A 22,989-nucleotide genomic window follows, 5' to 3' on the forward strand; every position below is an offset into this window, starting at 1 on the left:
TGATAATTGGGTTCTGAGAACGCAACCAAGGAATGCCTAAAATCACAGGAAAATGAGGAGAAGAAATAAGCAAGAAAGAAAGTTGCTCCTGATGATTAGGCTCCAACAAAATTTCAAGAGGTACGGTCTCCTGATCCACAGGCCCAGAGATTAACGGTGACCCATCCACTGTTCCATGGTAATTGGAGAGGCTCTTTGCTGAATTTTAATACCATGTTCCTTGGCAAATGCGATATCCATGAAATTGCTACCTGCACCAGAGTCAATCATAGCTGAACTGGAAATCCACTGTCCTGAACACAGGATCTTAATAGGGAGAGAACAGTGAGAGTTCTTTTCCCTCAGCTCCTTGGGGGGTGAAGTCATAGAAAGTGAATGGAATACAGCATTTAAAGGCAGGCTACATTCAGAGATGTCAGATTCATCATCACAGTTGTCATACTCCCCTATTGCTGCTAGCACCTTGTTAGGCCGTCTAGGACACTTAGGACAATTGATCAAGAAGTGGTCAGACTGGCCGCAGTAGAAATATAGACTTTCACGAAGGCGATGCTCCCGGCGCTCATTGATCTCGCGCCTCTGAACGGAATCAATTTGCAGGGGCACCTCCTCCACCTCCCGAGAGGTTTTACCTGCAGGCTCTTTGGAAGGAAGGGAAAAGTTAGAAACACGGTTGTATGCAGCAAATTTCTCCTGCCTACGCTCAGTAAGGCGAATGTCTATGTGCACACAATGCTGTATAAATGTCTCTAGCTCTTGTGGTGACTCAGAGCGGGCTAGTTCATCTTTTACAATACAAGCATACAAGCAGACCCCTTTTAAAAATAGGCAATTGTGCATAACTGTCCCAATTGGTATCTACCGCCAATCTCCTGAATTCAGTGGCATACTCAATAACAGAACGTTTAACCTGGCGTAAAGACAACAAAGCAGATTCAGCGGTTGCACGGCGATTAGGGTCATCAAACATTAATGCCATAGTGGCCAAGAAATCATCCAAGTCATTTAACCGTGGGTCACGAGACTCAATCATCGGATTCGCCCAGGCGAGCGCTCATGAGGTCAGTTGCATTATTACACACAATACTTTGGATCTATCAGTAGGAAAACGGTCAGCATGCACATCAAAATATAGCATACATTGATTCACAAAGCCACGAAATTTGTCGCGATCACCATTAAATCTGAATGGGGGCAACTTAGGTGGGCCAGCTGGTGGCGGTTGCCCAAAGGGTAAAGTCAGCTATTTGCCTGCTTATGTCCTGAAAAGCCCATCCATACTGGGACTCTATGCCAGCAAGTTTGTTTTCCTGGGCTGCCATGCGGTTGCTCAAGTCCTGCAAAGTTTGTCCAAACACTTGTTGATTGTGTTCAAAGCTTCCAAACTTCTTTTGCAGACCTTCCACATCTTTCTGCAGTGATCTAATTATGGAAAACTCCTGCTCTAATTTGCTTTCTGCAGTCATTGTTCCAGCAGTCTCCTTTTTTTTTAGGCTAGAGTATCCTGTAATAATTATAGGGGATAACTCAGGAGACTCTTTGCGTGGAACAAGACAACTACAGGACACAGTTTTATAAGTGGTAAAGTCTATATTATCACACGGTGATTCAAACAGGTGCAGAGAGAAACTCAAGTCCACAACACTTGGTGCAAATAATAAACGCAGCTTAGCAGTCTATAGGAAACTTCAGAGGAAAATGCAATCAAGCAGAATGTCTATGAAGCACAGTTATTCTTGAGGATACTTGACACGAATAAATCCTTGTCTTCGTCCAGGCACAGATAGATATGCTTATTAGACAGTTCAAATCATATCTTAGCTCAACCAGGGAGGCCTGGTTAATAGTCTCAGGTTATTGCAAAGCAGCAACAGCTTACATGTCCAGAAAATGCAGATGGAAGTAAACACTAACTGCAGATGAAGGAGGATTACTGGAAACTTGTGTATGCAGCAGGAACTCAGAGCAGAGTAGCAGGATCACCACACAGGTTCACAGGAGCAGGTGTATAGCCAGGGAGTAATCAGAGGTCAGGAGCTGGATGCAAGGCAGAATACTCTAGCACAGACTGAAGGCTGGGGTGGAGTTTTATAACTGGAAGACACAGTGCACATGAGACCAAAGACGCCATCTTGGAAAAGGGCAGTAATGCACAAAAGGTAAAAAATGTTCAGAGTCCTGACAGAGTTGAAGGTTGTTACGTACGACCGTCAGTGGAGATGAAGATCCATAGAAGAGTTTGAGACCAGACATAACATCTTGTTAAACCAGCTGGGCAGTAGAGACGGAACCCGTCCCTCGAAAGCTGCAAGAGCTGACAGCTGGAATCAGGGTCGATTTCCTCAAAATGGAAGGGCAACATCATTGGTATGCGGTGGGTGTGATTTGAGAAGGAAAGGAGCAGGATGAATTCTTCTTGCGAAATGAATGGGCATGGGAGAGGCTCCTTGAGGCAGCTCAAGACGGGGCTACACCCCCGAGACATCGAACTGTTCATGTGGTTCCTTACCTCCTATGTGGGAGCAGATGATTGTGCAGGTAACATGGGGGCTGTCATCTATATCTTCATATCGGGGGCTCTGGCACAACCTGAAACTGGGTCACTTACAGCCTAGGCATCTGGGAATAAGGCTCCAGGAAGCAGGTGGAGGCAGTCACCCCAGCCTCCCAAGGAAGGATATGAAGAAGTGGACACCTGAAGACGATTACCGTATTACCCCCCTTATAATTTTTCGTGGCTTTGTACTTAGTGCAAAACATTTATGAGTATAGGAGACTGGAGTACCTCAACTACATTTGTTTTCTTGGCTTTGCACTTTGTACAAAGTCTTTATGAGTTTAGGAGTACATCAACTACACTTTAAAAATATTTGAATGAGGCACGCCAGTTGTTGCCTTTCAGGGGCCTATGGATGACTGGAAGACCCTTCTTATAATTTTTTACCTGGCTTTGTACTTTTTTTTTGCAAAGCCTTTATGAGTGTAGCACTACATCAACTACACTTTCAAAATATTTATGTTCAAAAATGTTTCTGGAGTGAAGTTGTCATCCATAGAGTATTGCGTATTTTGTGTTACATTACGGTAGGATCTAAAACTAAATAGGTAAAAAAAATTCTGGATTGAATTTGTCATCCATAGCGAATTATGTGCTTTGTTTTACATTTCCAGTATATGTAACACACCAATAAAGGGTTAAAAAAAATTCTAGAGTGAATTGTCATACATAGAGTATTACGTTCTTTGATTTACATTTCAATGGTATATAACACTCAAAAAAATTGTTGAAAAATTATTCAGGATTCAATTAGTCATCTGTAGAGTATTTCTGTGCTTTCTGTTACAATTTTGAAGCGGTACAGACACAGAGGGCTATTAAGTGCATGTAGAGTGTGTGAACAGATGATTCGAGGGCCCTTGTTTTGAAGAAAATTTTGCATGGGCAAAACAGGGATAGTTAAGTAAGTATGTTGAGATGATATGCCAGTCTTTATGTATAATACAGGGTGTATCTGAGTTCCTCTGAGTCCATAATTTTTGACACTTCTTGCTTCCATCATAAATTATTCTGAAATTGCCAATTTTTTTTTTAATTAAAAAAATATATTTTTGTTTTACTTAAATTATTATTTTTTTAATCCTTTATAAATGTTGCCTTATATACAAGTAACTAGATGGTGGCCCGATTCGTACACATCGGGTATTCTTGAATATGTATGTATGTATGTGCAGCGCCCCCACTGCCGCAGGGCTGAGGGGTACCCGGTACCGGGCCGCTGAGTCTCTGCTCTGGGGTTGTCACGGTGGCTAGGCCCGGTCCGTGACCCTGCTGAGGGGCGCCCAAATAATAGATAATAGGTGTGGATGGTGTTGGTAGCGCAGTGTAGTGCCGGTCGCAGTTAATAATGAAGACACCAGGTTGCAGTCTCTTTACCTCTTTACTGAAGGTCTCAAAGTCCTCAATCCGGAATACGGTTAACCAGGCTGTGCAAGTCCGGCCGGTCCGATGGCACCTCCAGAGTTCCCTTTGCAGGTGGAAATCTGTGCCTTCCTACTAGCGCTATGTGTTGTGGTCCTCCCCTGCTGAGCTTACGGGATAGTCCCCACAACTGTTGTGTCTGTTTCTCGTGTTCCCTCACAACTCGATTAGATGATCTTCTGCTAATCCTCCGTCCCTCCCTGGTGTTTATGGTTGGGACGCACCCGTATGACGGGTAGGCTCGGAGCTCTTCCGGGACCCTAGAGTCGCCCCTCTCCAAAGGTTGCCCCCTATGTCTGCGTAGGTGATTTAAGTGAGACAGCCCGCCTGTGACTGACTGTCCTGCCGTTGGTTTGAAGTATGGCTTAGAGCTCTGTACCTCCTCGGCGTTCCGGCCGCCGGTTGTTTGCACCTCAGTAGGATGTTGCCTCGATCTTACAGCACGACTCTTACTGGTATTCTCCTTCTTGCTTTGATCTCGTTTCTCACTCAGCACAATAAATCTCGCTTCTTGTCCTTTCTTAGGGCACTGCCGCTATGAAGTGCAGGCGCGGTCCCGTAGCTTTCTCTCTGTTTGCCAGGCCTCTGTCAGGATCCCACCCCTGACAGGGACCCTACCGAATCTTCCCCTACAACACCCTCTGCCACAAGGTGTTGCCTGGTTCCAACCCAGTCAGCGTTCTCTCTAACTTCCTGCCTAACCCCCAGTTTTACCAGACTGTGAGGAGTGGCCTAATGAATAGTACCCTTAGCTCCCCCTGGAGGCCAGACTGTGAAATGTATTGGTGTCTGTGATACCTGGTCAGATGAACTCCTTCAGTGCCATCAGACGTACCATAGCCCCCCTTAGCGGCGGAGCCACAGTACTGCAACGACCAGGACTCTGGGGCGCTGCACTCCCCCCCGGTTAAATCCAGTACTCCTGGACTGGGAAGAAAACAACAATACATGTCAGCAAAAAGACATACAATTTTAAAAATGCAGTACAAGTAAACTTTTAAACAGAGCTTCCCTTTATGGGAGGTGAGGACACTTGAACGTTACAAACATGGTTAAATACTTTTAAATAACTTTACTATAAATAACTTTTCTTACCCAACCGGGTATTCTACTGAGTGCAAAATTTTGAACAATAATTTAACATTGCCTTTAAGGACGTACTCGCTAAATCCACTAAAGACCTTCTTATATCACATATAAGGCTAATTAACTTTTATGCATTCTCCTTCTTTAAATCGGCAGGACCGCCTGTCCTAACCGCTCCAGACCTACTGCCTCTCCTTTCTGTTACAGGACCGCTCCTTTCCGTCCGAGCCTACTGTCCTTCCACTACTATACACAGTATAGAACATATCATTTTTCTTTCAGTTTAGGATCACTGAGCCATCTCTATATGGCTCCTAGGAGGACTCACTACTAACCCCTACGGGTTCACTTCCTGTCCTCATTCCTCTATCAACATTATTGAACATTTCTTACAATCAACTAATTGGTTACATTTAACTTTCACATATCAACATCATCAATACTTTCTTTTCAGGACATTATTGCCATTCAACCATCTTAAGGCAACACTGTACATAAGTGCAAGATGTGAACATCCCCTTTAAGAGGGGACCAAGTCTCTATGAGGTAGTGCAACCTCTCAAGCTGCAAGTCCGTATGCAGCAAGGACTCCAGTGCAAGTTCCAAGAACTGTATCTTCGCAAAGAGTCCGTTTTTTTTATATAAAACCAGTAGAGAGCACCTTTAAGAAGGTGCAAACTATATACAAGGAGTTTGTATCATGCATTGTTCATGATTCAGCAGTTCTTTGATAACTTGTGCAAAAAGTAGAAAACAAACAAAAATAAGAAACAATAGGGATCCCGGGTCAACAAAGGGATCCCTTTAAAAGTTAACCCTGGACGGGTTTTAGCAGCAAATTAGCAGAGAAAACAATTAACTATGTACATTCATTAAAGCATTTTTGCTTACTCTGATGGTGATTGTGCAGGGGGTGGTCTTCTGTCCCTGGCCGATGCAGCACCTGTGCTGGTAGTTGGTCTCTCCGGTGCCATCAGATCAGCCGGTGTCTGGATTTGAAGGCTAACCCTGCTTGCAAGCTCGGCGGCTGCTACAAGGTGGACGGTGGTGATAGTAACGAGATCTGTCAAATCTGGATCAATCGGGGCCACGGCAACAGGTGACGCTCCCTCAGGTTCACACCGGTGGACGTTCCGAGCGCACCATCCTTGTGCATTCCGGCGGTGAGTGTAGGTCACCTGATCCCCCTTTGCAATGGGTCACCATCTCGACTGCAGCAGGGAGTTTTTACGTTGTAGCTAGTAACGAAGACGTCAGTTGGTAGTCCCGGTTCCTGTATGGAGCCCCAACCCCTCTTCGGGTGGAAGGCCAGCACAGTCCCCCGCTTTACCACGTCGTTCCTGTTGTGCGCAGGCTTCCTGCGTTGCGTCTTCGGCATATCAGATTGTTCTGCTCCATCTCGATTTTTCCAGTGTTGGATCAGACATTGTCTATACTGTTCCCAAGTGAGCACAGCAAGGGTGAGGCTCTCCCCCGGAGCTCCATACGGCTCGTTCCAGGGGGTGTCCCACCAGAGGATCACCCCGTCCGGGCCTACATCTATGGGTTCCCCCATCTTGGTCGGTAGTGGAGGTACCAGCTTCCCCATCGCGTCGGGGGTGAGGACTACCCGCTCCACTGAGAGGAAACGGTTATTGTTGCTGGGGTGAGGAGCGGTCACAGGAGCGGGATCGGGCAGGGGAGCCGGATTGGTCGGGAGAGCAGAATCGGCCGGGGGAGTAGGGGTGCCGTCCATACCTGCGCCTGATGTGATTCCACCGATGTCGATCTGTTCCGTTGACGAGGACACTGGAATCGGCTGCAGCCCGTACTGCGGCTCTTCCGGAGTGGCCTCTTGATGTGGCTCCGCCCTCCATGGCTCCGTGGCTGGGATAGGTAGGCTCGGCTCCTCCACTGGCGGCTCCAAGGAGTTCAGGTCCTTCACCGGCGGTGGACGCGAGTCCGCCTCTAATGGGTGAGGGCAAGCCGGGATCACCTCGCCGTTGCTCGGGCACTTGCTGCTCATCGTCGCTGTCTGGCATTCGGCGGCAACGCATGCACCTGGCTCCGCCATTTCTCCGAGGTCGGGCTCCTTCTTCACCTCGTTCCCGCCGTTGCAAATCAGGAGGCGGTTCTCCTCTGCTGCTGAGCAGGTCGTCCTCTCGCAGCAGGAGTCGGAGGGGGCGGTCGCCACTTCTGGCGCCGCTCTGGTAGTCTCCTCCCATGGCACGCCCTTCTTCTCCCTCTGCGCTCTCTGTGGCGCTGCAATGGCGGCGACTTTTGGCGGGAACTTTTTGGCGGCAAGCGACAACACACAGTCTTTGCAATAAATCACAGTCCAAGTATAATAAATCACAGTTCCAAGGCACACATGACCTGATTCTTCAGGCTTAAGTAGATCCTGTTCGTGACGCCAAGTTTGCAGCGCCCCCACTGCCGCAGGGCCGAGGGGTACCCGGTACCGGGCCTCTGAGTCTCTGCTCTGGGGTTGTCACGGTGGCTAGGCCCAGTCCGTGACCCTGCTGAGGGGCGCCCAAATGATAGATAATAGGTGTGGATGGTGTTGGTAGCGCGGTGTAGTGCCAGTCGCAGTTAATAATGAGGACACCAGGTTGCAGTCTCTTTACCTCTTTACTGAAGGTCTCAAAGTCCTCAATCCGGAATACGGTTAACCAGGCTGCGCAAGTCCGGCCGGTCCGATGGCACCTCCAGAGTTCCCTTTGCAGGTGGAAATCTGTGCCTTCCTACTAGCGCTATGTGTTGTGGTCCTCCCCTGCTGAGCTTACGGGATAGTCCCCACAACTGTTGTGTCTGTTTCTCGTGTTCCCTCACAACTCGATTAGATGATCTTCTGCTAATCCTCCGTCCCTCCCTGGTGTTTATGGTTGGGACGCACCCGTATGACGGGTAGGCTCGGAGCTCTTCCGGGACCCTAGAGTCGCCCCTCTCCAAAGGTTGCCCCCTATGTCTGCGTAGGTGATTTAAGTGAGACAGCCCGCCTGTGACTGACTGTCCTGCCGTTGGTTTGAAGTATGGCTTAGAGCTCTGTACCTCCTCGGCGTTCCGGCCGCCGGTTGTTTGCACCACAGTAGGATGTTGCCTCGATCTTACAGCACGACTCCTACTGGTATTCTCCTTCTTGCTTTGATCTCGTTTCTCACTCAGCACAATAAATCTCGCTTCTTGTCCTTTCTTAGGGCACCGCTGCTATGAAGTGCAGGCGCGGTCCCGTAGCTTTCTCTCTGTTTGCCAGGCCTCTGTCAGGATCCCACCCCTGACAGGGACCCTACCGAATCTTCCCCTACAACACCCTCTGCCACAAGGTGTTGCCTGGTTCCAACCCAGTCAGCGTTCTCTCTAACTTCCTGCCTAACCCCCAGTTTTACCAGACTGTGAGGAGTGGCCTAATGAATAGTACCCTTAGCTCCCCCTGGAGGCCAGACTGTGAAATGTATTGGTGTCTGTGATACCTGGTCAGATGAACTCCTTCAGTGCTATCAGACGTACCATAGCCCCCCTTAGCAGCGGAGCCACAGTACTGCAACGACCAGGACTCTGGGGCGCTGCACTTGTACGTTGCGCTTAGCACAGCCACGTAGTATATAGCACAGCCACGTAGTATATAGCACAGCCACATAGTATATAGCACAGCCACGTAGTATATAGCACAGCCACATAGTATATACCACAGCCACGTAGTATATAGCACAGCCACATAGTATATAGCACAGCCACATAGTATGTAGCACAGCCACGTAGTATATAGCACAGCCACATAGTATATAGCACATCCACGTAGTATATAGCACAGCCACATAGTATATAGCACAGCCACATAGTATATAGCACAGCCACATAGTATGTAGCACAGCCACATAGTATATAGCACAGCCACATAGTATATAGCACAGCCACATAGTATATAGCACAGCCACGTAGTATATAGCACAGCCACGTAGTATATAGCACAGCCACGTAGTATATAGCACAGCCACGTAGTATATACCACAGCCACGAAGTATATACCACAGCCACGTAGTGTATAGCAGCCACATAGTATATAGCAGCCACGTAGTATATAGCACAGCCCACATAATATATAGTACAGCCCACGTAGTATATAACACAGCCCACATAGTATATAACACAGGCCACGCAGTATATAACACTGCCCACGCAGTATATAGCAGCCAGGCAGTATATAACACAGCCCACATAATATATAGCACAGCCCACGTAGTATATAACACAGGCCACGCAGTATATAATACTGCCCATGTACTATATAGCAGCCAGGCAGTATATAACACAGCCCACGCAATATATAGCACAGCCCATGTAGTATATAACACAGCCCACGTAGTATATAACACTGCCCACGTAGTATATAGCAGCCAGGCAGTATATAACAGAGCCCATGTAATATATAGCACAGCCCACATAGTATATAGCACAGCTCACGTAGTATATAACACAGCCACATAGTATATAACACCGCCCACATAGTTTATAATACAACCCACGCAGTATATAACACAGCCCACATAGTATATAACACAGCACACGTAGTATATAGCAGTGTGGCCACAATATCCCTGTTAAAAAAAAAAATTAAATAAAAAATAATTATATACTCACCCTCCGTCGTCCACCGAAGCTGTCCTGGCGCGCATGATGCGGCCGCCAGCTTCCGTTCCCAGAGATGCATTGCGAAATTACCCAGATGACTTAGCGGTCTCGCGAGACCGCTAAGTCATCTGGGTAATTTCGCAATGCATCTCTGGGAACGGAAGCTAGCGGCAGCATCACGCACATCGGTGGACGTCGGAAGGTGAGAATAGCACAATTTTTTTTTTAAATTATTTTTAACATTATATCTTTTTACTATTGATGCTGCCTAGGCAGCATCAATAGTAAAAAGTTGGTCCGGGGTGGGGCGACACACTGGCACTGACTGGAGGGGAGTAGGGAGGGGGGCACTGACTGGAGGAGAGTAGGGAGGGGCCAATTCGCGGCCAGACTAAGCCTGTCACTGATTGGCCGCGACCAATCAGCGACTCGGGATTTCCATTACAGGCAGACAGACGGAAGTACCCCTTGGAAGATTATATAGTAGATTATACAAGAATACATTTTTTAACATTCTTTTTTTCTTGTAAACTGCAAGTTTTTCTTATAAACTGCAATTTTTAATTTTGCAACGAGATATGAACCCTCCCCAAGATTAAGATGGATTGCACAAATATTTGTTGAAACTTTGTATACTGGGAACTATTTTTTTTAATGGGGCTCTTTAAAGCATCTTAGAAGTCAAAGCCAAATTCATGGCACAAAATGTTTTGCTATCAGGGAAACGACAGAATTATCTGATTCAGAACATTGAATGCCGAGCACAAGTCAATCAGATAGTTATTTAAAGAACAGAAAGAACAGGACATGATGTTGCCATTGGAGGTGGCATTGTTCTCACCTGTGGAAGGACAATTTCTCCTCTGCAAAACTTAGGTCGGTTATTGAAGAGCGTACAATGCATCGTTCTCAGTTGATGTTTATTAAACAAAACAATTTCGACCTCAGTGTTCAATTTTATGTGTTTCTTAGGAAGTTCGGAGGAAAAGGGATTAGAGCTCGGCGCTTGCACTGACTCCAGGAATTTAGCAACATCGGATATTTATATGAATATTAACAGAACGCTGGAAAGATTAGGACACTTTGTCCTTTCGACTGTCAACCAGAGTCTAAGTTTATCTTACCAAGGATGTGGAGAGAATGTAGCCAAAGCCGAGGTGACGTTTACTCAAGGGTTTGCTATGGTTATTTAAAGATTCTTTATATTATCTTATACAATAAGATTATCAAGTCATTCCTAAACTTCTTTTCTACTGAGAAAGCAAATAAGGAATTTGTAGCTCTAAACGAAAAACTGGCTCATGTAGCAACTCACAGTTTTATGTACTACTTGAATTGAGACCACCTTCACACGATCAGTATTTGGTCAGTATTTTACATCAATATTCGTAAGCCTAAACCAGGAGTGGGTGATAAATACAGAAGTGGTGACGTGTTTCTTTTATACTTTTCGTCTGATTCTTCCACTCCTGGTTTTGGCTTACAAATACAGATGTAAAACAGTGGCCTTACACTGGAAGGTGGACGATCAGCCAAGGAATGAGCAAAAAGTTTGTTCATCAGGTGAAATGATCTTTTGCACAAGATCATTGTTCTCCATGGTGCATCGTCCTGTGTAAACAGCACTTGCACTGCCTAGGACCATGGCAGCCTACATGCACTGTTCGATCTATTACAGATTACTCAGTGTGCACCATTTATTGCAGTTAGTCGGTGTAAACAGGCTACCTCTCTATTCATTCTCTATGGGACTACTGCATACAGCTGGGTGCAGCGCTTGGCTATCTCCGCAGTCCTATAGAAAATGAATGGAGCAGCAGCCACTTCTCTTGTGACTGCTGAGGGTATAAGTGGTCAGACCCCTGCTGATCTAACCTGTAGATAGGTGATAACATGTTCCTACCGAAATACGTTTTTAAAGTAATTCTTTAAAAGTGGTTTTTCACTTTGGGGCGTATTTATCAAAACTGTCAAACTGCCATTCGTCATAGCGATTTATATTACTGATTAATAAATCTATCTAATTTGTTGACTTACTTTTTAAAATTTTAGGTTATTTTTTGACACACTGTGTCACATGTAAGGCCGCGTAATTTCTCAAACCAAGGACAAAGTGTCTAAAACGTATCATAAATGTGGTTCCAATGAGGAAAGACAGGTTTTTTTGGCACAAATGATGTCACCTTTCTGGTGCAATTAGCTGGATAAAAATGTCCATTGTTCTTTGGACACACACTGCTGTTTTCAACACATAAGTGGATTCAACCCAGAGGAAAGTCCTTGCTGCACATTTTTCATTTCTATTGAATCCACTTATGTCTTTCATTAAATAAAACTGCTGAAAGGGGTTCCACTGCTAGGACAACCCCTTCTTAAACTCAATGTTTAGCCCCGATAAAATAAATAAACTTATACTCACCTCCCATGCCAACTCTGTTCCAGCAGTGTTGGCATTCGCAGTGTCAGGGCTGTGATGCTGCGGAATGACACGTGATACCCAAAGCGCAATCAGCACTGGCATCACTGTCTCCGCCTTCTGACAAACTGAACATGAAGAGGAAGTCCGGAATGTGCTCCAGCTTTTTGCTACCTCATCTGAGAGCAGCATAATGTCGGACAAGAGTCCCTGATTCCAGCGATGTATCACTTAGTTTACTGGGTGCAGCAGTTGTGAAACAGTCAGAGTTTTTAGATGTAGCAGTGCTCAGAAAGCTAACCCTACCCACATCACCGATTAGCAGATTTCTGTGTACATTGTATATTGACAGTGAGCTGCTAATCAGTGCTGGGGGTGTGGTTGGATCAGGGCTCATGTGGGCACCAGTCCTGGCAGTGATAATCTCCTGCTGATAAATCACTGATATTATTGAAACAACAACACACAGCCTAATAGGTGAAACATCCCCGAAATCTTTGTCTCAGCCCAACTTCATGCTGCCCTCAGATTACATAGAAAAAAGTTTCTGACAGATTCCCTGGAGCCCAGAAACATGTTGCAGTGAATTCTATGTAGTAAATGAGCACCACACTATACACAGTGCTCAGGTCATGTAGAAAATAAATTTATAAGTTGTACTACATATACATAAAAAGAATCACAAGACGTATGGCACAAATGAAACCACTTGTGGTTTTGTCACGCTATTTAGAATATTAAGGCTATGTTCACACGTTGCATTTTTGCTGCATTTTTTGCTGCAAGTTTTTGCACCAACGTGATACCTGCAGTTTTTTTCGATGCGTTTTCCCACTTTTTGCTTACTATAGGTAAAAAAATGCTGAAAAAAATCCTGAAAGAAGTGACATGCTGCAGTTCTCAAAAAACGCAGCAGCTTTCCAAATCAGTCAGGAAAAAACAGCCATTGTGTGTGCATGATCAATCTGAAATCTTATAGCCTTTGCTAGTAAAAGCAGCGAAAACGCAACATGTGAACATAGCCTAAATCTCCATTTTCCTTTTAGAAAAATATTCATAAATATTCCTCCCAGATATAAATGGCGCTGATGGATTCATAACATTTCTCTTCCGTCTTAGAACATACTAGGCAGCCTTGCATCAAGTTTGAAAATAAGACTTGCAGAGATGAATAAAAAATTTGAAGTATACGTTGGCGGAATCCAGAAAACTGTGAGTAATGTATTCAATTTTACAAAAATTTTGCATTTATCTTTTTGCCATCAGTTACTACTTGGACAACTTCTTCTCATACTCCTCGCTTGGCCCCAATAACATAATAATAGGGATTTTCAGGTCAACTTTCTTATACAAAAAAATAGAAAAACTGTAAATTCAGCTGATCACTCACTCCTGTGTTAGGAATAAGTATCCCAGGAAACCTCCAGGATAGACGGTCTGTGGTCGGGGTGTGGTGCACTGGTCTGACTTCCAGGTCAAAAACTCTCGAATGGTCCAAAAGAAGATGTTCTCCAACACCAAAGGAAAGTAGCTACAACTTAGACTTTAATCATATAAGACAAAAAAATTGCCATGATTAATGGTTTTTCTACTTGAAACGCAAAAACATTATGGATTTTTTTGTAAATATGTGCACATTCTACCAATTTTTTTATCCTATATGAATAAAGGCTAAGTTTTAACTATGTTCCTTTGGTGCTGGAGAGCATCTCCTTTTGGACCATTGAGAGCAACTATTCTTATGTCGTCTTATGTCTCAAAGAGTATGTTCACTGAAAATCATTTTACAGTTTATATACAGATATGGCATACACAAGATGTTTAGCAATTTTCTAAATATATTATATATATTATATTACTTATTCTGCAACGATCTGGGAGTTCAACTTTTCATAATCCAGGGGAAAAGGCAGTTTTCCATACATCAATTTACTGTAAAAGACCTGATGTAAGATTTATGCTTCCCAGAAAACAAATGACCAGTGCTAGATTTCTGCAGACAATCGGCCATCATTGAATGCTAAGAGATGAATGTGTAACTGCACTTTCTGTTGACGTTGCATAATAATCTGTCGTGTGTGTGTAAAGTGCTAGAGAACAGTAGCCGTGGGCGAGTTCCTCTTCCATGTCGTGCTGGCACTTTACAGGAGAAGATGGGTCATGGTTGGGGGTTGGTGTTAATGTTGTGAGGGCCTTGTGCCCGTGCCGGACATATTTAGCCAATGGGTCATGGCTGGGTGTTGTGGTTAGTGTTGTAAGGACCTTGTACCCATGCCGGACACCTTTGTTGATGGTGTTGCCTAGCCAGGACCACGAATTCCACAAACTAATAAAGGAGACTTTGGTTCAAACATGGGGCCTTTACTGAACTTTATAAGAGTTATATACAAGGGATAGCGGATACACAGTCTTAAGCAAGTTTCCTTCATAGTAAGAAGCCTTTTTATTCCCATTGTATCCTTCCTCTGTAGGCTACTCCAGGGCTCTGCAGCTTATCTGTTTCATCTCCACATCACCACAACCCAGCTTCTAGGCCACAGTCCTGATCAGCAAGTTTCTCTCAACTCGTTCAGCGGTTCTGCTGTTGTGATTCGGTTCGTGGGCTCCCCCGGTGGTCTCTTGTGGTACTGGTGTCCTGCAAGCTTTGCCTTCTCAGTTCACCTGTTCCTATCAGGATGTGGGAGTATCCTATTTAACCTTGCTCCTCAGTCATTCTAATGCTGGCCATCAATGTATCCAGAGTGATTCTGTTGCATGTTCCTGCTCCCAGTTTTCTGCTCAGCTAAGTTGGACACTTTAGTCCTTAAGTCTATTTTTGTATGTTTTGTCCAGTTTGCACTTATGTGAATCTCTGCAGCTGGAAGCTCTTGTTGGGCTGAAATTACCACTCCAGTGGCATGAGTTGTCACATGAGTTAAGGTAATTTCAGGATGGTGTTTTGAAGGGTTTTGCAGCTGACCGCGAAGTCCTCTGTTGTATCTTTCTGCTATTTAGTTAGCGGGCCTCTCTGTGCTAAATCTGCTTTCATACTACGTGTGTCTTTTCATCTGCTCTCACCGTTATTATATGTGGGGGGCTGCTATCTTCTGTGGGGACATTCTCTGGAGGCAAGCCAGGACTGTGTTTTCTTCTACCAGGGGTAGTTAGTTCTCCGGCTGGCGCGCGGCATCTAGAGACAACGCAGGAATGCCCCCTGGCTACTTCTAGTGTGGTGTGTAGGTTTAGCATCGCGGTCAGCTCTAGTTTCCATCACCCGAGAGCTTGTCCGTTTATTCTATGCTTCTGATGTTTCCTTGCCATTGGAAACCATAACAGTATGGCCAGCCCAAATGTTTAATCTATAGGCTGAAGCAGGAGAGAAAAGGAACTGTGTGAAACCTTTTTTTTTTTTTTTTCCTTCCTCTGAAGTTGCACTCCAGCTCTAATTGCAGTCTCCTGTTTTCCTCTCCTCTTAACCCCTGAATGGCTCAGACTTTATCTGTTGAAATATGGATCCCCAGAGTCTGGCTACCAATTTGAATAATCTTGCCTCTAAAGTTCAGAATATACAAGATTTTTTGTTACATGCTCCTCGGTCTGAACCTAAAATTCCTATACCGGAGTTTTTTTCTGGAGATCGATCTTGTTTTCTAAATTTTAAATACAATTGTAAATTGTTTCTTTCGCTGAGATCTCATTCTGCTGGAGATCCTGCCCAGCAAGTAAAAATTGTTATTTCTTTACTGCGGGGTGACCCCCAAAATTGGGCATTTTCATTGGCACCAGGGGATCCTGCGTTGCTCAATGTGGATGCGTTTTTTCTGGCTTTGGGGTTGCTTTATGAGGAACCAAATTTGGAGATTCAGGCTGAGAAAGCCCTAATAGCCCTCTCTCAGGGGCAAGATGAAGCCGAAATATATTGCCAAAAATTTCGAAAATGGTCTGTGCTTACTCAGTGGAATGAGTGCGCTCTGGCGGCAATTTTCAGAGAAGGTCTCTCTGATGCTGTAAAAGACGTCATGGTGGGGTTTCCTGCGCCTACTGGTCTGAATGAGTCCATGACAATGGCAATTCAGATTGATCGGCGTTTACGGGAACGCAAACCTGTGCACCAGTTGGCGGTGTCTTCTGAAGAGGCACCACAGAGTATGCAATGTGATAGCTTTCTGTCCAGAAGCGAACGACAGATTTATAGGCGCAAAAATCATTTGTGCTTCTATTGTGGAAATTCTACTCATGTTATATCAGCATGCTCTAAACGAACAAAGAAAGTTGATAAATCCTCTGCTATTGGCACTTTGCAGTCCAAGTTTATTTTGTCTGTAACTCTAATTTGTTCGTTATCTTCTATTGTTGCGGATGCGTATGTGGATTCTGGCGCCGCTTTGAGTCTTATGGATTGGTCCTTTGCCAGGCGTTGTGGGTTTGATCTAGAGCCTCTGGAAGTTCCTATACCTTTAAAGGGTATTGATTCTACACCATTGGCTAGTAATAAACCACAATACTGGACACAAGTGACTATGCGTATGACTCCAGACCATCAAGAGGTGATTCGCTTCCTTGTACTGTATAATCTACATGATGTGTTGGTGCTGGGATTGCCATGGTTGCAAACTCATAACCCAGTCCTTGACTGGAAAACAATGTCTGTACTAAGCTGGGGATGTCAGGGAAATCATGGGGACACATCTTTGGTCTCCATTGCTTCATCTATTCCCTCTGAAATTCCTGAGTTTTTGTCTGATTATCGTGAGGTTTTTGAGGAATCTACTCTTAATTCTCTTCCTCCTCACAGAGATTGCGATTGCGCCATAGATTTGATCCCTGGCAGTAAATTTCCTAAGGGTCGTCTATTCAATCTGTCTGTACCTGAACATGCTGCCATGCGAGAGTATATTAGGGAGTCCTTGGAAAAGGGACATATTCATCCTTCTTCGTCTCCTCTTGGAGCGGGGTTCTTTTTCGTAGCTAAAAGCGATGGTTCTTTGAGACCTTGTATTGATTATAGACTCTTGAATAAGATCACAGTCAAGTATCAGTATCCTTTGCCATTGCTGACAGATTTATTTGCTCGCATTGAGGGGGCGAAGTGGTTCTCTAAGATTGATCTTCGCGGTGCGTATAATTTGGTGCGAATTAAGCAGGGGGATGAGTGGAAAACCGCATTTAATACGCCCGAGGGCCATTTTGAGTATTTGGTGATGCCTTTTGGTCTGTCAAATGCCCCTTCGGTTTTTCAGTCTTTTATGCACAATATTTTCCGTGAATATCTGGATAAATTTATGATTGTGTATTTGGACGATATCTTGATTTTTTCGGATGACTGGGAATCTCATGTTCAACAAGTTAGGAGGGTTTTTCAGGTTTTGCGGACCAATTCTCTGTTTGTTAAAGGTTCAAAGTGTGTTTTTGGGGTTCAGAAGATTTCTTTTTTGGGGTACATTTTTTCCCCCTCTTCTATTGAGATGGATCCTGTGAAGGTTCGGGCTATTTGTGACTGGACGCAACCGACTTCTCTTAAGGGCCTTCAGAAATTTTTGGGCTTTGCTAACTTTTATCGTCGATTCATAACTGGTTTTTCTAGCGTTGTCAGGCCTTTGACTGATTTGACTAAAAAGGGTGCTGATGTTGCAGATTGGTCTCCTGCTGCTGTGGAGGCCTTTCGGGAGCTTAAGCGCCGTTTTTCTTCTGCTCCGGTGTTGTGCCAGCCTGATGTTTCTCTTCCTTTTCAGGTGGAAGTTGATGCTTCCGAGATCGGAGCGGGGGTGGTTTTGTCGCAGAAAAGTTCAGATTGTTCAGTGATGAGACCTTGTGCGTTCTTTTCTCGAAAATTTTCGCCCGCCGAGCGAAATTATGACGTCGGTAATCGGGAGCTTTTGGCGATGAAGTGGGCATTCGAGGAGTGGCGTCATTGGCTTGAGGGTGCTAAACATCAGGTGGTGGTCTTGACTGATCACAAAAATTTGATTTATCTTGAGTCGGCCAGACGTCTGAATCCTAGACAGGCGCGCTGGTCGTTGTTTTTCTCCCGGTTTAATTTTGTGGTTTCGTATCTGCCAGGTACTAAGAATGTGAAGGCGGATGCCCTTTCTAGGAGTTTTGAACCTGATTCCCCTGGTGATTCTAAACCTACGGGTATACTTAAGGATGGGGTGATATTGTCTGCTGTCTTCCCAGACCTGCGACGTGCTTTACAAGAGTTTCAGGCGGATCGGCCTGATCGTTGTCCGCCTGGTAGATTGTTTGTGCCGGATGAGTGGACCAATAGAGTCATCTCGGAGGTTCATTCTTCTGCGTTGGCAGGTCATCCGGGAATTTTTGGTACCAGAGATTTGGTGGCTAGGTCCTTCTGGTGGCCTTCCCTGTCTCGGGACGTGCGTACTTTTGTGCAGTCTTGCGATGTTTGTGCTCGGGCCAAGCCTTGTTGTTCTCGGGCTAGTGGGTTGTTGTTGCCCTTGCCTGTTCCTAAGAGGCCTTGGACACACATCTCTATGGATTTTATTTCTGATCTCCCTGTTTCTCAGAAGATGTCCGTCATTTGGGTGGTGTGTGACCGCTTTTCTAAGATGGTTCATTTGGTGCCCTTGCCCAAGCTGCCTTCCTCATCTGAGTTGGTGCCCCTGTTTTTTCAGAATGTGGTTCGGCTGCATGGTATTCCGGAGAATATCGTTTCCGACAGGGGATCCCAGTTTGTGTCCAGATTTTGGCGGGCATTTTGTGCCAGGATGGGCATTGATTTGTCTTTTTCGTCTGCATTTCATCCCCAGACAAATGGCCAGACGGAACGTACTAATCAGACCTTGGAGACTTATTTGAGGTGTTTCGTGTCTGCTGATCAGGATGACTGGGTCTCCTTTTTGCCGTTGGCTGAGTTTGCCCTTAATAATCGGGCCAGTTCTGCCACTTTGGTCTCCCCTTTCTTTTGCAATTCAGGGTTCCATCCTCGTTTTTCATCTGGTCAGGTGGAGTCTTCGGATTGTCCTGGAGTGGATACCATGGTGGATAGGTTGCATCGTATTTGGGGGCAGGTGGTGGACAATTTGGAGTTGTCCCAGGAGAGGACTCAACGTTTTGCTAATCGCCATCGTCGTGTTGGTCCTCGTCTTCGTGTTGGGGACTTGGTGTGGTTGTCCTCCCGTTTTGTCCCTATGAGGGTCTCTTCTCCTAAGTTTAAGCCTCGGTTCATCGGTCCTTATAAGATTTTGGAAATTCTTAACCCTGTGTCTTTTCGTTTGGACCTCCCAGCATCCTTTGCTATCCATAATGTCTTCCATCGGTCATTATTGCGGAGGTATGAGGTACCACTTGTGCCTTCTGTTGAGCCTCCTGCTCCTGTGCTGGTTGAGGGTGAATTGGAGTACGTGGTGGAGAAAATCTTGGACTCCCGTGTTTCCAGACGGAGACTTCAATATCTGGTGAAATGGAAGGGCTACGGTCAAGAGGATAATTCTTGGGTTACAGCTTCTGATGTTCATGCTTCTGATTTGGTCCGTGCCTTTCATAGGGCTCATCCAGATCGCCCTGGTGGTTCTTGTGAGGGTTCGGTGCCCCCTCCTTAAGGGGGGGGTACTGTTGTGATTCGGTTCATGGGCTCCCCCGGTGGTCTCTTGTGGTACTGGTGTCCTGCAAGCTTTGCCTTCTCAGTTCACCTGTTCCTATCAGGATGTGGGAGTATCCTATTTAACCTTGCTCCTCAGTCATTCTAATGCTGGCCATCAATGTATCCAGAGTGATTCTGTTGCATGTTCCTGCTCCCAGTTTTCTGCTCAGCTAAGTTGGACACTTTAGTCCTTAAGTCTATTTTTGTATGTTTTGTCCAGTTTGCACTTATGTGAATCTCTGCAGCTGGAAGCTCTTGTTGGGCTGAAATTACCACTCCAGTGGCATGAGTTGTCACATGAGTTAAGGTAATTTCAGGATGGTGTTTTGAAGGGTTTTGCAGCTGACCGCGAAGTCCTCTGTTGTATCTTTCTGCTATTTGGTTAGCGGGCCTCTCTGTGCTAAATCTGCTTTCATACTACGTGTGTCTTTTCATCTGCTCTCACCGTTATTATATGTGGGGGGCTGCTATCTCCTGTGGGGACATTCTCTGGAGGCAAGCCAGGACTGTGTTTTCTTCTACCAGGGGTAGTTAGTTCTCCGGCTGGCGCGCGGCATCTAGAGACAACGCAGGAATGCCCCCTGGCTACTTCTAGTGTGGTGTGTAGGTTTAGCATCGCGGTCAGCTCTAGTTTCCATCACCCGAGAGCTTGTCCGTTTATTCTATGCTTCTGATGTTTCCTTGCCATTGGAAACCATAACATTCTGCGTCCTATCACTATGGACAGTCTGGATCTACGGCTCGGGTCCCCCACTAGTCCCACTCTCTCAGTACTCTATAGGTCCGTTACCTTCGGCACTGGCAAGCTCCCAGGTTTCTCGTGACTCAGCATCTTACCCGGTAACTAGTGTTGAGCATTCCGATGCTGCAAGTATCGGGTATCGGCCGATACTTGCTGTATCGGAATTTCCGATACCGAGATCCGATATTTTTGTAATATCGGATATCGGTATCAAAACAACATTAATGTAAAAAGGTGTAAAAGAAAGAATTAAAATAAAAAAAATCGCTATACTCACCTGTCCGACGCAGCCGGGACCTCGGCGATTGTAAGCGGCAGCGTTGTTTCTTTAAAATTCGCGCTTTTACTTGCTTACGTGAATTCCCGGCTTCTGATTGGTCAGGGCGGCCATGTTGCCGGGACTCGGACCAATCACAGCAAGCCGTGACGAAATTACGTCACGGCTTGCTGTGATTGGTCCGCGTCCCGGCAACATGGCCGCCATTAACCAATCACAAGCCGTGACGTCACGGGAGGCTGGACACGCGCTTATTTTGAAAAGCGCGCGTGTCCAGCCTCCCGTGACGTCACGGCTTGTGATTGGTCACGGCGCCATATTGCCGGGATGCGGACCAATCACAGCAAGCCGTGACGAAATTACGTCACGGCTTGCTGTGATTGGTCCGCGTCCCAGGAACATGGCCGCCATTAACCAATCACAAGCCGTGACGTCACGGGAGGCTGGACACGCGCTTATTTTGAAAAGCGCGCGTGTCCAGCCTCCCGTGACGTCACGGCTTGTGATTGGTCACGGCGCCATATTGCCGGGACGCGGACCAATCACAGCAAGCCGTGACGTAATTTCGTCACGGCTTGCTGTGATTGGTCCGAGTCCCGGCAACATGGCCGCCCTGACCAATCAGAAGCCGGGAATTCACGTAAGCAAGTAAAAGCGCGAATTTTAAAGAAACAACGCTGCCGCTTACAATCGCCGAGGTCCCGGCTGCGTCGGACAGGTGAGTATAGCGATATTTTTTATTTTAATTCTTTATTTTACACATTTATATGGTTCCCAGGGCCTGAAGGAGAGTTTCCTCTCCTTCAGACCCTGGGAACCATCAGGAATACCGTCCGATACCTGAGTCCCATTGACTTGTATTGGTATCGGGTATCGGTATCGGATTGGATCCGATATTTTGCCGGTATCGGCCGATACTTTCCGATACCGATACTTTCAAGTATCGGACGGTATCGCTCAACACTACCGGTAACGCCTTCTGGAAGGTCTCTCAGTCTCATCAGTAACTCTCTTTAGGATCTCATTATTTCTCGCTCCAGTCTCTTCTAGTTGTGGATCACCCCTTGGCAGCACTGCACACTTGTCGCTCTTCAAACTCTAACTCCTATCTGACTGTCAGGAAGTAGTCAGCTTTCCCTGGCCCTAACCCCTCCCACTGTGGGCTAGTCCCATCTCTTAACTCTCACTTACCCTGCTGTCTGTTGCTGGGCAAAAATTCCCCACAAACACTATTTTACAGTCAACTATCTACCTCCTATACTATACACTAATGTCACTATCTATGTCTTATCCAACACTATCCACATTATACGTCACACTTATGTATTACCTCTACATTACTCATGCACTAAATATTATCATATCCCAACACATTACACAAGCAAACATATTACACTTCACAAGATATACAAAAGACACATAACACTATATGCACAACGCGATTGATGTCTTCAGGGAACCGAATGTGACAGTCCAGTCCACACCCCTTACATGAGGAATAGCGAAGAATAAAGCTTTATCACTCACATACAACCCTGTAGAATACATTTGAAAGTAATTAAGTGTTTACTTTTAGATTATAATGATGGAGGACCAAATTCTTTGTCTCCTCCTTATGTGTGTGATATATGTTTTTTAACATGGAAATAACCAAACAAGAACAGTTTATGATTTCGGCCCTCTTTATTCATATATTTATTCTAGTTTAAAATATAATTTTTCTGACTTCTTTGTTTATTGTGTATTGATTATTTATTAATTTATCTCTATTTTTAAGTGGCTGGGGCTGTCGAATTTGTAGCTGTGCCACTTTTACTTTCGGCGACCATACATAGGGATCCTAAGCTAAGACTTTTTTAAAATTGTGTTCTATAATTAGGCTTAAAAGATAAGGATTCTAGGAACTGATAATGAATCACTCTGTCCACACTTCTATGAATTATCAGTGAGGGTTCATTCTTGTTACCTGATCACCATATACTTAGAACAGGAAGTTCTGTATGGCCCGTACATGAGGCTGGAACCTCTGAGGCGGTTGAACGATTAATCTCATAGCTAACAATTTCATATAATGTTGGTTGTTGCTAGATCTTGAACATTTTACTGGCAGACTGAACTACAGTGATACCTAAATGTAATTGTATACATAAAGTGTAATATATAGTAGATATGAAAACTCTACACACACCTGCTAAAGTTCTATGTTTTTTTTCATGTTAAAAAAATCATATCAGGAAGAATCATTTTAGAATTTTTTTCACCTTTGATGTCACCTATTATCTGTCCAATTCAACTGAAAAAT

The 22,989-nt window shown here is 45.2% G+C and overlaps 1 protein-coding gene across 1 annotated transcript in view; it reads left to right on the forward strand.

Moving 5' to 3' along the window:
- The window catches only part of LOC143786017 (uncharacterized), a 376,109-nt gene that overhangs the window by 307,786 nt on the left and 45,334 nt on the right, over window positions 1-22,989 (forward strand). Inside the window, exons 63-64 of the mRNA XM_077275186.1 lie at window positions 10,646-10,830; window positions 13,209-13,301. Coding sequence (XP_077131301.1) covers window positions 10,646-10,830; window positions 13,209-13,301 — 278 coding nt within the window. The remainder of the gene's footprint in view (window positions 1-10,645; window positions 10,831-13,208; window positions 13,302-22,989) is intronic.

The sequence above is a fragment of the Ranitomeya variabilis genome, chromosome 7 (assembly GCF_051348905.1).
Source record: "Ranitomeya variabilis isolate aRanVar5 chromosome 7, aRanVar5.hap1, whole genome shotgun sequence".
In the NCBI taxonomy this organism is placed as follows: Eukaryota; Metazoa; Chordata; class Amphibia; order Anura; family Dendrobatidae; genus Ranitomeya; species Ranitomeya variabilis.